Below are 18,417 nucleotides of genomic sequence, written 5' to 3' on the forward strand. Positions count from 1 at the left end.
ACAAGGCTTATCATTTTACGATCGTCGTATAATATTTCTTGTTAGACATAATTTTATTTAATGAAACTGTCTTATAACTCTGCTTCCTCATACTTCCAAGACTAAGAAACTAAAAATTCCTAGATAATAAACACGAAAAGAGAATTCTTGACAAAAGCAACCGATAAAAATTTCCATCTTCGTCAAAGACCAATACTTAATTTATAATATTCGACATGATACTTTAAACGTGTCTGTTAATAACTTCGCGATTGATGCAGCGTTAAATTTATATGTAAAAAAAAAAAAAAGAAAGAAAAGAAAATTGTCATCGAAAAATAAAATTCGTCTCAAAAGCCAAAACAGAGGGTAATATCGCGTGTACGAGCGTTCCAATTGGTCAGATCGAAACGTGTTCGCGCTCAAAGAACGTAAAAGCGTCGGGGTGCAGTAGGGTGCAGATATTCGGGCTGGTATATTGGCTGGTCACATAAACGCACGAACGAACGCGCGCATGCGAAACAACAAGGAAACTGGACCCACGGATATACACGTGTAACTGTGCTTAATCTGGCCGCGGTTTTATTCCCTCCCTTTATTTCCCGCGGTTTTCAATTTGCGTTATTTATTGCCCTGGCTAGCGTAAGTACCACCATGTCGGCGTCCCACAGTGATTTCACGAAATCTGGCATCGACTCTTTCACTCCCTTCCATCCCTTCCTTTTATCCCTATGTTTCTATTTCTCTTGTTCTCCATTTGCGTTTCCATTTTTCCACTCGCGTGTTTTACTTTTTTCGAATTTCTCTGCTGCCTTCTTCTCGTTTGTTCGATTTCTTCCTTTACTTTTTTTCTTCCTTTTTTTTTTTTCTTTGTTATTGAAGCAATTCAGGTTTCCGTTAGATTATTTTGCAAGACAAATTATAGGATTGGCAACTAAGTGATTGCGAATTTTGTCCTTAGATGGTATTGACAAAATCCGCAATCACTTAGTTGCCAACCCAACATACACACCGACAGTCAGAACATGGGAGAAAATGCTGATTTTATTATTAGATTGCGGACTTTTTACACATTTAGGGGAAATTTCGTACTACATGCTATTAATAATTTCACATCGCATGGTATGAAAAAATATACAAAATATCAAAGATTCAGTGCTTGCTATAGCATTTCGAGGATGACATAAATTTCTCTTTAGGTTCTATTCCTTCGGTTATATTCATGCAAATCTGAATTTGCATAAACATATTTAAATGATAATAGAAGAAAGGGATTCAACTTCCTTAACGTTTTAATTAATTCAATTCCTTGTTTTAATTATTTCTTAACATTTTATATAACGATATTTCGTTTTCCGATTTTCTTTTCCATTTCGTGATATTGTTACTTTTCTCGTACCGTTTCTAAATCTAGCCAGAGGAAGGAAAGCACGTCTCTCTCTATTTTCATCAATTTTTTTCCTCTTCTCGTATCTTTCTTCTCCGCTGTTGCGATTCGTCTCGTTTGCATACATAAATCTCCACTCCTCCAACCCTTTTCGTTCCACCGTTCGAATTTATCTCTCGCAACGTGCCTGTCTACATTTTTTTCTTCTATCTATATTCTTCCTTTATTGCGTATTTATCCCCATCTTTCCTTTCCTCTCTCTTTCGTGTATATTTCCCTGTTTTTATTTACTTCCTTTGTTTCCTCATCTCTTTGCCTGTATCATAGTTTTTCTCTGTTTCTCCCTATTTTCATCCACTTTTGCTTTTCCCTCTACGATGTCCTCTCTTTATTGCAGATTTCGAAAAGAATAAAAAACGGTTACTATCGTGCCAAAAGCTAAATTAAAAAGAATCTAAAAACATTTGTATTATTCAAAAAATGATATCTTATCTAAAAGTGCCTACATTGTTGCAACTAACTGTATCATTTAACCTTATCGGAAACACATAAAACGAGAGAAAGAGATAGAGAATAACCGCAACATGGAGACCAAGTCGGCATCCTTCTGCGTGACTGCAAAATTTAATGGAGCCAGCGAAACCGCGTAATATCTCAGCGTGCAGCGAATCATAAAAATCGTCCATGCCCTTTACGAGGATACGCCAACTCTTTAAATGCTTCGGCTATCTCGATCTTCGTACAGAGTTGGCCACGCCACCGAAAAATATCACGGATACAGGGAATTCTGCAATAGAGGGAAGAATTCGTAGTGAAAAAAGTAAAGTTGGATAAAAGAGAAAAAGGAAGAAAGATAAAAATATTGACAAAAAACTGTTTTCATTAACAATATTATGTGAATTTCTTTTTTTTTTTTTTTATCTACACTCGCTTTTGACTCTCACTGTGCATAGGATATTCAGCATGTACAGTTACCATATCCTGTGTTTTACAGAAGTGTTTTAACTGAAACGGTAAATAGCTATACCAAAATACAACAAAGCATCATTTGTTCGTACGCGTTAAGAAATTATCGGGATAGCGAACTTCTTTAATAAAGGGATTTCCTCGAATTTCATTTCTGTTGACAGGATACAAGCTGGTGCACAGTTTACAATTTCAATTTGTACATGTACACGGATTGGAATGGAAACGGAAGTTGTCCGCCTCGTTGGAAACCTTTTTCTCTTCGTCTTTCTGGTTCAAGGGGATCGCTGTAAGTGTGTTCCGTTCACCTGACGTCGACCGCGATATTCGTTAAAAATATCTTCGTTGCAGCTTCGGAAGATTGCCGGATAACATGGAAATACCGAGGATCGCACCGCAAATATTTTACGATCCGGGTCGATGACAGAATAAACAACGTGCAACGAAGAACAGGGAAAACGTCCAACAGGAAAGGGAAATTCTCCGAGATACTACAGGTATTCGGAATTTTAAAGAATTCATACCCTTTTGGCTTCCTTACTTTTTATCCAGTCTGGTATTTTCCATTATAATTGCTTTATAATAAATAGCTACTGAAATTTTTTCCTCGTTATTAGTCATGTATATTTCCTAAAAATGTCGATTTGGTTTTAATCGCCGCTGAGTTTTATTTTATTAGGTGGAGGTTCATGAAAGTAACGTGTAATTATATTTGGATTACCTGTCAGACGTTATTAGGCAAGGATCTAACAGAAATAGAAAATTTGGCCGATTAATTCGAAGTTATCAAGAAGCGGAGAAATCTGGATAAATATTAAAGAAACATTAGGCAACTAATTTGTAAACGATTGTCTCAAAGTTAGCATCTCCGATGCAGTCATCTTGAACTTGTTCTTTGGTTTCTCATTATTTTCATATTATTACTTTTAGAATCTTAATGTTGAATCTTTTTTTTCTGTTGAAATAATATAAAATTTCGTACTTTTATTTGTATTTCTTAAGAAACTATCGCACATACCTACAAACTATCCATCATACTTAGATCTCAATTTGAAGTGTACATTTGTAGAAATGGATATTTCATTAATGAAATTGTCCAACATGTATAATTGTTACTCTGCTTGCAATTTAACGTTGCTTAAACATTTTAAACGAAATACTGAAGTTATTTCAGTCTTTAAAAATTATACATTTATAAAGTCATCGACTATTCGACTTTTTAATTTTTATAGTATATTCAACATTTCGGTAAAATGCTGTTAATTAATGAAGCTAATAAAAAAGAATACAGCTTAATACTTGTCGAAGATATATTGTACATAAAGTCAAGAAAATCGTATAGAGTGCAAATGATCGTTAACAAGGTTTCAGCGTATAAAGTAAAAGAGAGAAAATTTATTGTGTTTCTTGTTAAATAATTGGTTACTGGTCGTTGACACCGGTACGGGGTAAATTTAGTCGAAACTTCAGACTAGTTAGACGCATACAGATGGCACAAGTTCAATACAACTATATATTCGTACACTCATATCTTATTTGTAGCACACTGAACTCTGTATATTACATTATATTGTATGGATCCAAAAGTTCAACATCCTTTGGCGCCACTGGCTACAAACCAGAACTTGTATAACACGCAATGCTAAGTTTCTTGACGATAAACCTTTGATTAATGCTAAGTAGAGCGACACTCTGTACAGGGTGCTTCAAGAGGTTACTGATAAATTGATATAGCTTGTTTAGGATCAAATAGGTAAACCAAGTAGGTAAGAGGGAATTGTACTAGTCCGAAGTAATGATTTTAAGTAATTTTAAACATCTCAAAACTGTAATAGAATTTAGAAAATATATTACGTCTCAGGAGAATTATCTCTGAAATATATAAACAAACAGTTGCAGTTATATACTCGACACTGAATAATTCGTTCTTCGAGTAATAAATTTGGCAATTTGCCGATTTTAAATTTAATATATTTTTATAGCAAAGAGACATAATTTTATTAGCTCCCCAGCACGATCTTTATTCCCATTAATACGTTGCGAAACTTTACACAAAATTTCTGATTGAATCTTCGATCTTCAAAAGAGAACTTCTAAATATCGTAAATATTTATTTCACTTCATTTCAGGAAACGAAGCGTTCAGAAAGAAAGAAACGGTAAAACGAAAAGTTTAAATAATCTCACAGCCATCTAATTCCCATTTTCTCAAAGCGCATGACTATCAAACGAGCGTTCTACTTATCAGGTGAGATATTTGCTAACGTTGTTGTCTGTCTTTCCCTGTTTTCCCCTACTTTCCCTCAGCAGTTCGCCGTAAAATTACGTTCAGTTTGCAGGGGTTCCTAAGGAACGCAGCGAGATTTGCGAGATACGTATGCACGCGGAGGCCTCCTTCGACGTCCTGAAGGATCGCCAGGAAGCATCGAAGCGGCAACCAATCTTCACGGCAGGGCGAGCCCAATTATAGCGTCGACTCGTTATCGGATGTCATTAACGATGGAAAGACGCGGAACGACATCTTTCAACGGAAGATACAACGATTCCAGCGTCGTTCCTTCCATTGTTAAGGATACAAGGAAAAATGTAGGATAATGTAAAAACTGGAAATCATCCAGGATAATCATCGTGAACAGATGCAACGATGATTTGACAAAAGAAAATTTTTCTTTGGTGAGTAGAAGAAAATCGGAGAGGTGAAAGCGTGTTAACAGGATATTTTAAAACGGTGAAATGGTAAAATGTGATAAAGCAAAAAAGAAAAAAAAAGAAAATGTATAAAATGAGAAAAAGCAACGAACAAGTTGTCGAATCTGACAGAATCACCGATGGACGAATTTAATATACAATCTACACTTTTTAATAGTATTCTTGTGTCGTTAATGCATAGAGATATTTTTAACTAGTACTTTTACATCTTATTTTAAATAAAGAGCGTATAAAATTTAAGAGTGTATAAAATGTAATTAAGAAAGCAAATCTGTAAGCTGCGTAAACGATCAGCTTTATCCGAGAAGTTAAACTCCAATCGGCGAAATCGTCGTACCGATCGTCAAGTATCTGGCAATTCCTTAACTACGAGTTTCCAAATAGAGCAAGTCAACGGAAAGACACGACTTCGAGGTAGCTGTGCAGGTATCAGTCGGCAGTTTCGTCTTCGTGAAATTTGCCAAGATATCTATCATAGACCACGGTTTAATCAATCTAGAGCACCGGTGAGTTCCGATGAAACACGTTGAACCCGTGATTCCGCTTGACTATGCAACCGTCGTGAGAGCCGGAATGTTATGGGAACGCGAGATTCCGCGCGTCTTGCACGCCTAGCACCGTTTACAAACGGCACCTCCAGAATTTAAGTATTGCTGGTGTAAAAGATATGGTAGAGATCTATAATAAAGATGTAAAATTTGAAAAATAAATATATTAGGTTGTCCGAAAAGTTTCTTTCGTTTTATGAGGAAATAATAGACGCACAACGTTTTTTGTTTTATATTATTTTGTCGAATTGTGTTCTGTTGAGACGAACACCGCGACATTTCACAGCCTTGGTTTCGCGTTCGTATGAAGGTGCATTGTTGTAAAAAAACACGTTTGCGAAAGAGACATTCTTCGGACGACCTAATAATAAGAAACAAGACGCTTGAGCTCTATCAGAACTACTTTCGCAAAGTACTTCGTGTAAAATACGCAAAATTTATCGCAGAATATCATTTTAATTCTACAGATTATATAATATAGAATATTATCTTAATTCTTGTAGGGTGTATTCTATATAAAATATAAAATATAATTTATATTTTATATAATATAAAACTTTGATCTATAATCTTGCCATTTCTCTTCTAGCAACAGCACACTCGAACATACCAGTTTCTTGCCTGGATCGACCAACGTTGTAAATAGACAAAGACGAACAGCGACAGAGAAGGCAAAAGATGCAAGGACCGGAATTCTACGCCGACGACGACCCTCCGGAGGTATACTATAATTATGTCTTTGTTTATTGTCGTGGGTTGAATCGCGGTTATTGTGCTTTCAGCTAATAGCGTGAATTATTCTTCGCCCAGGCGACCGACACCCTTCTCGCCATTTCACCCGTGATCTTATTCTTTGATCTGTGAATGAAAGCTCCCTGCAACGGACCGCTTACAACACGATTTCTCTCTGTCCTCCGGCGTTTCTGTCTTTGTACCACGATGGAAATGTACAAGGTGTTCTTGCGTGCCTGGGATACGATTCGAGGGTTGCTCTTGGGTGAAAAGGTAGAAATGGCAGTGTTTGGAATTCCAGGCAGTCCACACGGAAGGTGGTTTGGGTTTCATGGAGAGATTTTTTGCTTGTCGTGGTACGTTGCCTTGGCTGGATGTTTTTTTTTTTTTTCGTTGCTTGGTAGACAGGTTATTTGTAATTTATCCTTTCGCAGAGCGAAGCTGTAAAATTCTTGCGACAGAAGCAAGTGTTTTAATGTAAGTAGGAATATTAAAGATCTAGCTTAGTGAAATTAAATTAATCGAAGATTCCTTTTTATTTTCTTCTAAAGCTAGACACGTGTTTTTCAACTCGTCCCAAAATTTTCTACATTCTGCTAAATCAGAGAATCTACAAAATTCCTACGTGTGTCTTCTAGGCGACAAAAATAACAACATCCCGCACTTTGATCATCGAAATACGTTTTACAGATCTTCGAAATACAGTTTAAACGCATCTCGTACACTACATTAAATATCGTCAATAATATTTATGGGTCCAAATCAGCAGTGGTACTGCTCTGTGCATGCGTTATAATTCCATATATTTCTATTTGTTTAAACTTAGACTAAACGAACATCATCAAGCTTTACTTCAAATTTCACAGACTGAATAAACTTTAATGTAGATATCGAATACCTTCAGTTTATTCTGGATGCACGGTAGCGTATAGAATATCGACCATACATTTCACGTAAGCTTTGTGCTTCATCGAATTTCTCATTAACCGATACCAATGTTCGCGATTTATGCAACACCCTGTACCTATCCGGCACCCTTCGCCCCCTTCCGACGTCTATCGTTTCTCCCTTAGCCAACGTCTCATTAAAAGGAACCGCTTCTATTGTACCAGACCCGCTCGTTCGGCAGACAATGCGACTTTGTCGGAAGGTCCATTCGTTCGAATATCATCGCGCGTACCAAGCGCCTTCCCCACACCGGAAATGGTAATCAGACTCGAAGAAGATGCTTCTCCTGACGGCAGAATAGTTTCCACGACACAGCGAGACCGTAAAATTGAACAAGCTTCAAGGATTATGTTGCTTCAGTTGTTCTCATATTACATTATTCTTCGTATTTGTTTCTTTTTTTTTATTATTTTTTATTATCTATTAGAATTTACGTATTCTCGTAGATATCGTCCTTCTCGTATGCTTTCAAATGTTTTTTTCCACTCTTGTGGATTTCTTTTACTTCCGAAATTTTTGTTTCTATTATTTTTTACATCCCTTATACTTGATCCACATATTTTCTATTCTGACAATTCCATTCTTTTGCCTCATTCGTTTTCAGAATTTTATTTTACTTTTCATTAACGTAATAATAATGACAATAATTTATATTTACGTTAAATTTAATGAAATTCCAGCTAAAATTGAAGTTTAAAATTAGATTAAAAAATTAAACCAAAGCAACTACCTCGCAAAGATTTCTATGCGGAAAGCCTTCTGATAATTCATTTTTCTGATAGATACCAGGTTGTTCAGTGACAAATGAACAAATTCTGAGAAATTCAAGATCATTCTCTTTAATCGCCAACAATAAAAATAATCCATCCTGACAAAGTATAATTCTCTTGTGAAACTTATTTGTACAACCCGTCACAGTTAAACCGCAAAGTTTCTCCCAACTTTTTAACTCCATAAAAACATAAAACCCTTTAAAAGATCCTGCTAAGAATAACTTTTATCCTTGAAAATATACGATTCTTCTCAATAGGTACTTTTCGTAAAACCAGCAACGTTGCTGACTAACGTGTTGTTAATTGTAACGAAGGAACGTATCAGTAGAATGTTCTGAAAGCATAGTTACTATACAAGTATTGTCTAGAGACATAAGCGTTTTCCATAGAATTGAAACAGTATATTCTCGTACGCAGATAGGTACGTTGGTATACACGATTTACATGCTTGCCGATAATTAGAGACAACGTTTAAAGCACGATCCCTAATACGTCGGGATTAGCGATCGTTTGAGCAGAGACGCTGCTTGGCTAATGTAATCAGATCGACGTTGCGTCGTATGGAATCGACTGTGACGTCATTCGAACAATGTTACACGAGTTTCTGTTATTACAGAAATCTGGCTCGGATATTGCTTAAGATTTCTTTGACCCGTACGAAAGAAGCTTTCGCTTCGAGCTTGATTATTATCAATGTTTATGCCGATTGAATAAATAAGTTTGATGTACATTGTTATAGAGCTTCTATCTTCGATTTCTTCAAAGTCACTTAAAAAATAATTGAACTTTTATATCGAAAGAAAATTCGAAAGTACGAAGAAGAACAAAATTGTATCAGAAATTAAATTTATATTTAGTTTGACACGTCAATTTAAATAAAAATAAGTTTCAAAAAGGAACATTGGAAAGTAGGAAAATAATTTGCACTTAACACCTCCGCTGTTCGAAAATCACAATTTTATATAATACAATTTTACGTTTCAATAAAATTCGAATTAACAAGAAAAGGCAACATTGCGCCGTAAATTTAACAAAACCTACACGAATGTTTATAACGTTAAAAAAAAAAAAAACACTTAATATTCGTTTCGGTTAGCAAACACTTGGCCTAATCTCGTGGAACACCGGGGGCAAATTTTCCCTTAAACAAGCAATCTATATTCAAAATAATCGAGAACGTCGAATCACCGGGAGCAAGTTAAATGAGGGTGGGTTTTTATTCGCGCGACGATCGGCCCCCGTAAACGGGATCTATTCAAGATGCAGCGTGAACAGTAAATCGAGATCTATCCCGAACGTGGTTTACCCATTTCGTGAATTACGCGAGTCCACTCGCAAAGCAAATTGCTTCGTTCGGAATGAACGATGTGTACCTCGACTAACCGGGAGATCTATAAGCTCCCGTATATAACGGCGTGAAGCTCCAAAACGTTTCGCAAAGCTTACCGCGGAGAATTCGCGACTATGTGTTCCCTGGGATCCAATTACAGAACTAATTATATCCTACGATCGTAAAAATAACACGCTATTAGACTGCGAAACGGGATTCAGCTTCGGTTAAAATGGAAAAGGAAAAAGAAACAGATAGGATTTATTCGCGATTTTAGGACGAATGGGAGTTTCGTGAATGGAATTTGAACCAATTTAGAGAAGTATTTATCGGGCGCAGAAAAGGATAATTACGAGGCTCTTTTGGTACAATAATTTACATGGTAGCTAACAATGTCAGTGCATTGATAAGTGGCAAATTGTACGTCGTAGATTGTTATGTAACAATTTTTTGTTGTATACAGTGGCGGGTAAAAGAAAGTTTTCATTTGATACACTAGGAATTTTAGTAATTTTATACTAAAAATTATTCATACATTGGTAAAAGTCATATATTCTATGGTATATGTTTTATTTATACGTTGCTCTTATTAGATATAACTCTAAACTAACTTTCGTAAAATCGTGCCTTTTTACATGTTTATATCTAATATTTTATAAACCTTCTTCTGTCCGCTACTCTGTATATAAAAAAATGTAATCAAAAATTTGTTAATAACCTTTAGGGTATTTGTATACATCGATTCTGATTAGTATTTGTGAATCGATAAGTGGTAGGTTATAAGCTTTAGTTCAAAGCAGTTGAAATTCAATGTACCGTTTGAAGAAAGATAAAGTACCCTTTAAAAAATATCCTACGGATACGAGAAGTAACCGAGTTCAATAAATCGACCCGATAAACTGGATAATAGCGCAGGTTGATCGTTTTTTGATAAACCCAGAATCGACTGGATATAGAGGATCGGATGGAAGTCGATTAAATTCTAAATCAAGAAAGCAAGATTTGTCGATTGGTATTCCGATGCATCATAGGGAAAACGCATCAGTACACTCAATTGACACTTTCAACGATATTCGTTCGTTCAACTCTATTTTTGCCGCGTCACCCTTCAACCTTTCCATTCGTGTAAATTACTTTCGCGTACTTTTTAATGGAACTTTCTTTTGATATCCCCCTCCTCGCTCTGTACGCCCATTAAACAGACATTTCTACTTCGGTTTACTTCATTTAGCGTAATGTTACGAACTCATTTATTTACTTAATTACGACGATTCTTCGATAATTAAGATTCTGTCTTCGTCTGTGGGTGGACTCCTTTCCGAATTTTACCGTTGCTATTTTCCACCATGACAGGTAAACTCTTAGATCGATTTAAAAATAGCATCGAATTATATAAATAGAATACCCATAAAAGACGAAATTGTTGGAGAATTTGATATTGAAATGCAAGTTTCTCTGAACTTTCACATATAATTACACGCGTTCACGCGCAAATTCAAATATCTATTTTGTAGAAAGAAAAGTACAGAACAAACGGAAAACTGTAATTATTCGCATGGTACATAAAGCAATGATAAAACAGGTAATACAAAACGATATTTCACTCATCTCGCTGTGTTTAAAAGTGCAAATAGAGTCGATATCAATATGTAATTCCTGCATTTCAAAGTCGATTAAAATCTTGATATCAGTCACTGAAAGCAGCTATTTTCACGTTTCACGAGATTTCCGTTTTTTTTCTTCGCAAATCTCTGTGTCTATTGACATTAGTAGTAATTAAACGATAACGCTCTAATTAATCTTGCTTTCCATACATTATGATATCTTCCGAAAGGCTGTTGCTTTATCTCCTTTTGCCCAAAATCTTCAAAAACCACAGAGACCATGAAATTTTCTATGTGCATGCCACCGGTCCTATTCCAAAGGATTAACCGCAACCTAACCCTCCGTTGGAAATTTTATTTTTACTATCGTCTCGTCGTCTGCATACTGTACCGTTCAAGCCCGTCAATTTTCCCTTTTTACATTTGTGCGTCTTAGAAAAATCCCCCGGAATTCTTGAATATTCTTCTTCAAGTTTCCACGATATCGTCCAATACTTTTCTATTGCTACGAGACATCGTAGTGTTCTTTCCTCCTTTTTTTAAACAAAGCAAGGTTTAAATACAAAAAAGACGAAAAATTTCTTTAAATTACCGATCGAAAGTACAAATGGCAGGCCGCCGATCTTATTTGCCACGTAAAATCCGCGAAAGAAGACTGCCAATTTCCCGGCTTTCCCTCAAAATCATCGACGATCATCCGAAGCGATCGCATGTATAATTTAGCCACATTCCATCGATTGAAGCGTATTAAGCACGAAGACCGCCGATATCTAGCGGTTCCTATGCATGGCTTTCAATTAGAGGGCAGAATTTCAGACAAATCTATCGTCCAGAAGGGATTAATGCGAACAATGATAATCAGCCGGTCGAAATAGATTTATAGGAACAGAACCTGTGCACAGATACACGGGAACCGAGCTGCGCATACAGACAAGGGAACAAGACAGATAGGGACAACTATGGGGGAAAAGAGGGCAAGGGGTGGGAAGTAGAAAGACGGACGAGCTTTCAAAGGGATAATCGCTCCGGCAATGTTCCAAACGGCCTTGATGTGATTGACTCATTATCGCACGGATCTTGCTCCGCGAACGGAATTATCGCGAATATCCAGTTTACTGCTCTTTGCTAAATTAATTACACGCGGCAAGTCGTTATACATCCGACTTCTCTAATCCGATCAATTTTGACATCCTCCCTCGTATTCTGTTGCAGCTTCACCTTGAAACTTGTTACGTAATTTTGCCGATTTCTTTCTTATTCGATACTTTTATTTTTTTATTTTTTTATTTTTTTTCTTGGTATAGTTTTAAAGTGTTCGAATGGTTGAGTTACTTTCGATAAGACGTATATTGATTTGAGAATTATGGATAAAGTGAATTGCAATGATTTTATTTTTTGTAATGTTCACAGCTACGAATGACAGCACGTTACAAGTCGTAATTTATAACACGATTGAATTAACTATTAAAAATATATGAAGAAATCGATCTAGAAAATAGAATGCGACAAAAATGAATACGTACGAACACGTACCTCATTTTTCGAAGATATCCTACGAAATTCTAGATACGTCCATTTATTAAATATCTCCTACTTTACGATGTCAATCTTCGTTAACTAAATCCGCGTTTCTAAATTTGATCTTTCACTTCACGATGGTTTTGTACCAATAAACATGTTAAAATTGGCTGGTTATGTTTGGGCAAAAAAATTCGTACAGCTATAAATTTGTTTAAAAAATTCTATTTAAAAGTATGACGTATTTGCTTACTTGCTACAAGTTATAAAATCATTGACGAATTTCATTAAATCTAATATGTGATTTGTATTATTTAGAATAAATACGACTATAGCGTTGAATTTCTTTCAAAATCACTTGCTTCCTTGATTTACTAAGCTCGGTTATTGCGACAAATTTATATTAAAAAATTGCAAGTCTCAAAACAAATCTTAAAAAACGACATTTGTTACATTCTTACATTTTTCTGCTTCTCAATTTATAGAGACGACCGATATGATTTCTAATTATTTCACTTTTTATCTCAACATGAATTCCTTCTTACCGAGCCGAACAGTCCAAGAAGCTACATAAAAGTATCATTTCGTTTCTGCGTTTGTTTTAAATTCAATGAAGGTGAGAACCAAGCTCAATCCGGCAAGAGATTTCGATGATTTCGTGCAGACGTTGAACGAACATGATGGAAAAATTCGGTGATTTCCACGTCGGCTGCTGCGGTTTCGCTTCAAGTCCCTCGACGACGCGGCAAAAAGGGCGGAAATTAAAGAGAATCGCAAAGGGAAATCGATGAATCCTTTGTCCCGCGGTGTCTGGCCAATACGAGCAGTTTGGCCGCGTAGAAAATGAGAACACGAGGGTGAAACGAGACAGCTGAGAAAATGACACGAAAGATCGACCGAGATAGTGGATTAGTCAAACGTAATTTCACGACCGTTCCAATTTTACGCGCTATTTCGATCCGCAGAAGCCACCGATTATGCATTTCGAGTTTGCAAAGAACGATCTGAAGATGATGTTCGCGCTTTCCTTCTGATTTTGTCGCGAGAATTTCCATTTTAGAGCTTTCGAATTTTAGACATTCAAACGTTCATGGAAATTTATGTCTTGATGAACATAATTGAAGAAATCGGACCTTGGTAGAAATTCGTTTCACTTATTCAATTATTTACATATTTGCATGTTTCATGCTTTTGTATTCGTGTTATGCGCATAAGTTTCTGCATCTTTAAACTTTCCATAAATGTATAACGATTAAAGACGAGAACTTTCTATATCTTGAATTTTATAATTTCTATTTCTTTTTCTATAATATAATATTCAAAAATACATTGCTCGTATTTTAAAACATAAACATAGAAATGCTTGAAATTTTTATTTCCAGCGATAAGAATAAATTAAACTGAGCTGAATTTGACATATTTACGCTCGTCGTTATAGGATTGCCCTGAACGTAAAATAATGTAATATAATATAAATATAATGTGTCATATATGTAGATTTTTGCAAACAGAAATAAATAAATGTAAGTTTATAGAACTGTCAAGATGCTACGAGTTTCACGATGACGCATACGAAACATATTCAATTCGAAATAAAAAACAAAATTTTATTTGAATAAATTTAAGTTTGGAATAACTTTACATCGTGCACGATGTTTAAATTCCGATGTTTATTCCGTACTGTGAGAACAGGTATGAATCAATAATTTCATATGAATATTCATAGCTAGTGACTGAGTTTCCAGTGTTAGAAACGTGAGAAGGGACCGAATACTCGAGTTTAGGATGCAAAAGGAGAGAATATTCGGTGTTTAACGTAGCATTAACTGTAAGGATTACTAGTGATATTCATGGGAATTCTGAAAATTCTTAATATTTCGCAATTACTACTATTAGGTGTATTGTGCAAATATTTGCATCGCCAAATTTTACCATTTAATATTTATCAAATTTTATTAAAATTACATCTGCTCCGATTCATGAGAATTCGGGACAAAGATTGAAACTCGATCTTGAAAATCTTGCAACCCGATACGAAAGGGTCCGAGGTGGGTAAAAGTTTCTTTATCAAATTTTTGTTGGTATTTTCTCTACTCCGCGATTACGAATGAATTGTACTAAAAAAAAAAAAAAAAAAAGTAAAGAACATCCGGTTTATAGCAGAAAAAGATGATATAACGACGTAATAAAATATCTTCTTGACGCGGAACGATCAAAAGTACAAGACGGTTTGAACCGTTACTTTTAGATCGCTGTTCGAGGAAAGATGGAAATTTTTAAATTGAAAATTAAAATCGTGCGTATCTTTGGTCAAATGTTTCATATTCAAGGTATAACGAACACTATTTAACAAGAATCAAGGAACAAGAATATATAACGAACGAGTGGACTAACTTTAAAGCGATTAGATTTTGATGTACAAAGGATTTTTACGAATCCACGATCGATTTTAAAGGGAACTATGTTTTACATTTATGAATTTTATTTTGTACTTTTATTATGTACCTGCATACAGATCGACCATATCGTCGAACAATAAAAACAAAATAGAACGACGATTATTTCAATTTTGGTTAACCACATACCGCACCGTGAAACGTAACGAGAATGAACACTCGAATCAAGAAATTGCACGTTGCTGATAAAAATTCTCTTTAATCGTAACGCAAACGCTCATTCGATGGAAGTAAATTGTTTTAAACGAGCACGTTCGACAGGCCGATATCTCGTCTATTTCCACCGGAACTCTGATCGCGAAACCACGTGTTCGGAATTATACTGTATCGAACGGTAACGAACGACGTTTTCTGTTTGAACGACGAATTGCCGGTTTCTCCCCTTAAACGGAGGCGGAAGCATCGCACGATGTAAAAACTCGGGCCACAGGGAAATTAAGTAATCGTTAAATCACTGCCAGCATCCGAAATGAACGTTTTGAGGCCGAGGCAGGGCTTCAATTACTGCATCACGAAATGACGGATAATTTCAGTTATACCGGGTCCTGGTATCGTTCCAAAAATTACGTGTATTACGAGCAGAAGACGTAGACCGACATTACTCACCTTTATCCAATTACTCGTACACAGGGATTCAACGAGGAGAAAGTTGCCGCCTCCTTCTGACTTACCTCCTCTCTCTTTTACACTCGTTAACGATGCTTCGTGGTATGTAGGGCGCTTTACCACGCTACCTACTTGCAATGTGTCTGATGGTAATGCGACTTGGAAATGGCAATTTCAATGAAAACTTAATTCTGTAATCTCTTACCTCGCTAACTTGCAAAAGCTGATGTCTAATGTGGGTGACTCTTCGGTGAGTTTGAGATCGCGTATACACTGTTCATAAATATTAGCACACTTAAGAGAGCTTAGGTAAACTTGAACAATCCTCGGAAAATTATCAAAATGTTTAAGACTGATCTCGTTTGAAACGTTAATTAAGCTCAAACTCACGCTGAAACCTATTCACAAAAAGACCGTTACTCGTTCTAACTCTCGGAATCGAATTACTCCTGGAAGGTCACTGAATTTCTTTTCGCGAAAAGACCCTACAAAACCTTTTATCCCATCGCGCTCTATCGTTGATCGAACTCAAACTCACGCTGAAACCTTCGGGGATCACAGTCCACGTCCAGAAGCAACGAACTTCGATGCAGATCTCTCGATTTCTCTTCAAAAAATTATATATAATACTTCTTACCTGATCGTATTACATCGTTAGTTAAACCCAAACACACACTGAACGCCTAAAGAAGCCGCGCTCCTCATTCGTAAGCAGCTCTCGAAATAAAAATTACTCCCGACAGACCTCTCGATTTCTCTCGGAAATAAAAATTCCAAAAAACATCTATAAAACCTCTTACTCCATCGTATCAAAGCACGTAGGCAATTCGAAGGCATAGCAGTAATTATCATCGCGAAACTGGCGATTGCTATCTGTTATACGATGCGGAAACAGAGTACGTCAAGAGGAGATACCAGAGGGCGAGAGAGAAACAGAGGGAAACACGGTTGAATCGCTTACCTCTTTGATCTTCTCGCGGCGCTGATTAGTCACGTCATCCAGAGGTGGATTAGGCGGTCTAATGACGTAGGGTCCGGGTACAGAAATCGGCGGGGGTCCAACCGCGGATGGCTCGACCTGTCTATGCTTGAAGTCCGGTCGTCGATCCTTATCTTCGGGTTTCGGCTCGTCCTGGCCCGGGACCACGTTGCTCTGTACCCAGGCTGGATTTACTTGCTGTTCGTTTCGCTCTTCCGGCGCCACACCACGTTCGACGACGTTCGCCAAGTCGCGACGCGTGACGAACGTACCGGTCAGAAGGACGATCAGTATCACGGACAGGAGTCCGCTGATCGCCAGCCTCTGCATCAGCCTCATCTCGTCCAGGCACTTGCTGCACTCCCACAAGCCGCCCGGAGTTGCAGATGTTGCGCTCGTATTGGCGGAGCTGTGTGTACAATATTACATCTCGCTAAAAAGTGATCTATCCTCTCTTATTTCAGGTTTTTTCTTTTTTTTTTTTGAGGGGGATATTTTTAAAGCGACTTTCAAGCGTTATAAAATTATTGGTTAAAATGTTTTTAAATTACAGCTGGTTGTAATTCTGGCAAGCTCCCCCTATCAAATATAGGTTTATAGCGTGAACATTAGAAGACCTTGTCAGTGATCGTGACGAATAATCAGAATATTCGTAAGACTGTTTTATACGAATCGAAGTTTAGAAAATACGTGGCAATAGTTAAAAATATAAAATTGACGAACTATTAAATGCGAAAACTTTAAGCGGACGCTTGTAAACGTTGAACTTTCACTTCTCAAATCGACCATTGAACGAAAAAATCTACTTTGAGGAGAAACAAACGTCTTAAAAATATCATAATATCGAATGAAAATTGTCCGTATACGAAACAGAAGCGAATTAAATTGTAACGTCGCGATCGCGCAATTTCTGCGATCATTGGAAACTTTAACGTAGGAAACGCGACGTTTTCGTCGATATAATCGACGATTGGTTTTCAAATCGAAAATGGGGGTGAATAACGAGAAATCAGGCGAGAGTGCGAACACACCGGAGGCACTTACTTGCGAGCCACCTGTTGTGGGTAATTCGAGCACCCTGACGAATGCTCAATGGTCGTTTTAAGTAGCCTTCAACGACGGCAGCCGCGCGTTTTCAGCTCGCGTCCCGCTGCTTCGATCTCATCGACTCGAAATTCTCGACAGCTGCGAAGAGAAATTCACTGTGTTCAACGAAGAAACATGGACTATCAGAGAAATGGATCATTTTTTTTCTATCGATTGCTCGTCGTTTCCTTTGAGTTCGACTCGGTATTATCGCAATTCGTAGTATGTCGTCGCGTTAAATGAAAGATTTCGTAAAACATCGATCTTTGCCGCAAGGTTTATGTTTTATTTTTTGGCTTTCCTATTATTTACATTTGTATTTATCGTAATGGAATTTTGTTTATTATAGTGGAATTCTATTTATTTTAATTTTAAAGAGGGTACAGCTTCGTGTGTGTGCCTTTCAGAATTTTTACATTATTGACAGGCGTATTGTAACCCAAAAGTTTTGGATTATAATGTCCTGGAACATTTATAATCGACGAAAGCAGGTGAAATAAGAAACAATGTATAATGGTTCATTGTTTCCTTTTTTCTGTAGATTAAGAACAGTTTTCTCTATAGTGTTCGATGTTTGTCTTTCACCTCTTGCTCTGTCATTGTGCTTTCCATTAATACCAATTTTGTTACCAAGTTAACAATGCTATAAATTCGTGACCAGTATTCGTAAATAGACATTCTTTAATTCGAGAAAAATTGCAATAGTAATTGTTATTTATTCTAAATTCAGCAAACGACTTCTATAAAAACACCGATATGAAAAAACATCTGTAATTACGAAATTATTCTAACGTCAA

The 18,417-nt window shown here is 36.6% G+C and overlaps 1 protein-coding gene across 3 annotated transcripts in view; it reads right to left on the reverse strand.

The window, feature by feature from the left end:
* The window catches only part of Alpha-man-ia (alpha-Mannosidase class I a), a 218,109-nt gene that overhangs the window by 121,354 nt on the left and 78,338 nt on the right, over positions 1–18,417 (reverse strand). The window contains exons 2-3 of one of the 3 annotated variants that reach the window (XM_072009291.1): positions 17,579–17,719; positions 16,517–16,943 (exon numbers count right to left, since the gene is read on the reverse strand). The exons of 1 other annotated variant lie outside the window; for it this stretch is intronic. In XM_072009291.1, the coding sequence (XP_071865392.1) occupies positions 16,517–16,873 (357 nt within the window). In that variant the 5' untranslated portion in view covers positions 16,874–16,943; positions 17,579–17,719. The remainder of the gene's footprint in view (positions 1–16,516; positions 16,944–17,578; positions 17,720–18,417) is intronic. One more of the 3 variants, XM_072009292.1, reaches the window with a different exon arrangement.

Source organism: Bombus fervidus, chromosome 8 (assembly GCF_041682495.2).
Source record: "Bombus fervidus isolate BK054 chromosome 8, iyBomFerv1, whole genome shotgun sequence".
Taxonomy (NCBI): Eukaryota; Metazoa; Arthropoda; class Insecta; order Hymenoptera; family Apidae; genus Bombus; species Bombus fervidus.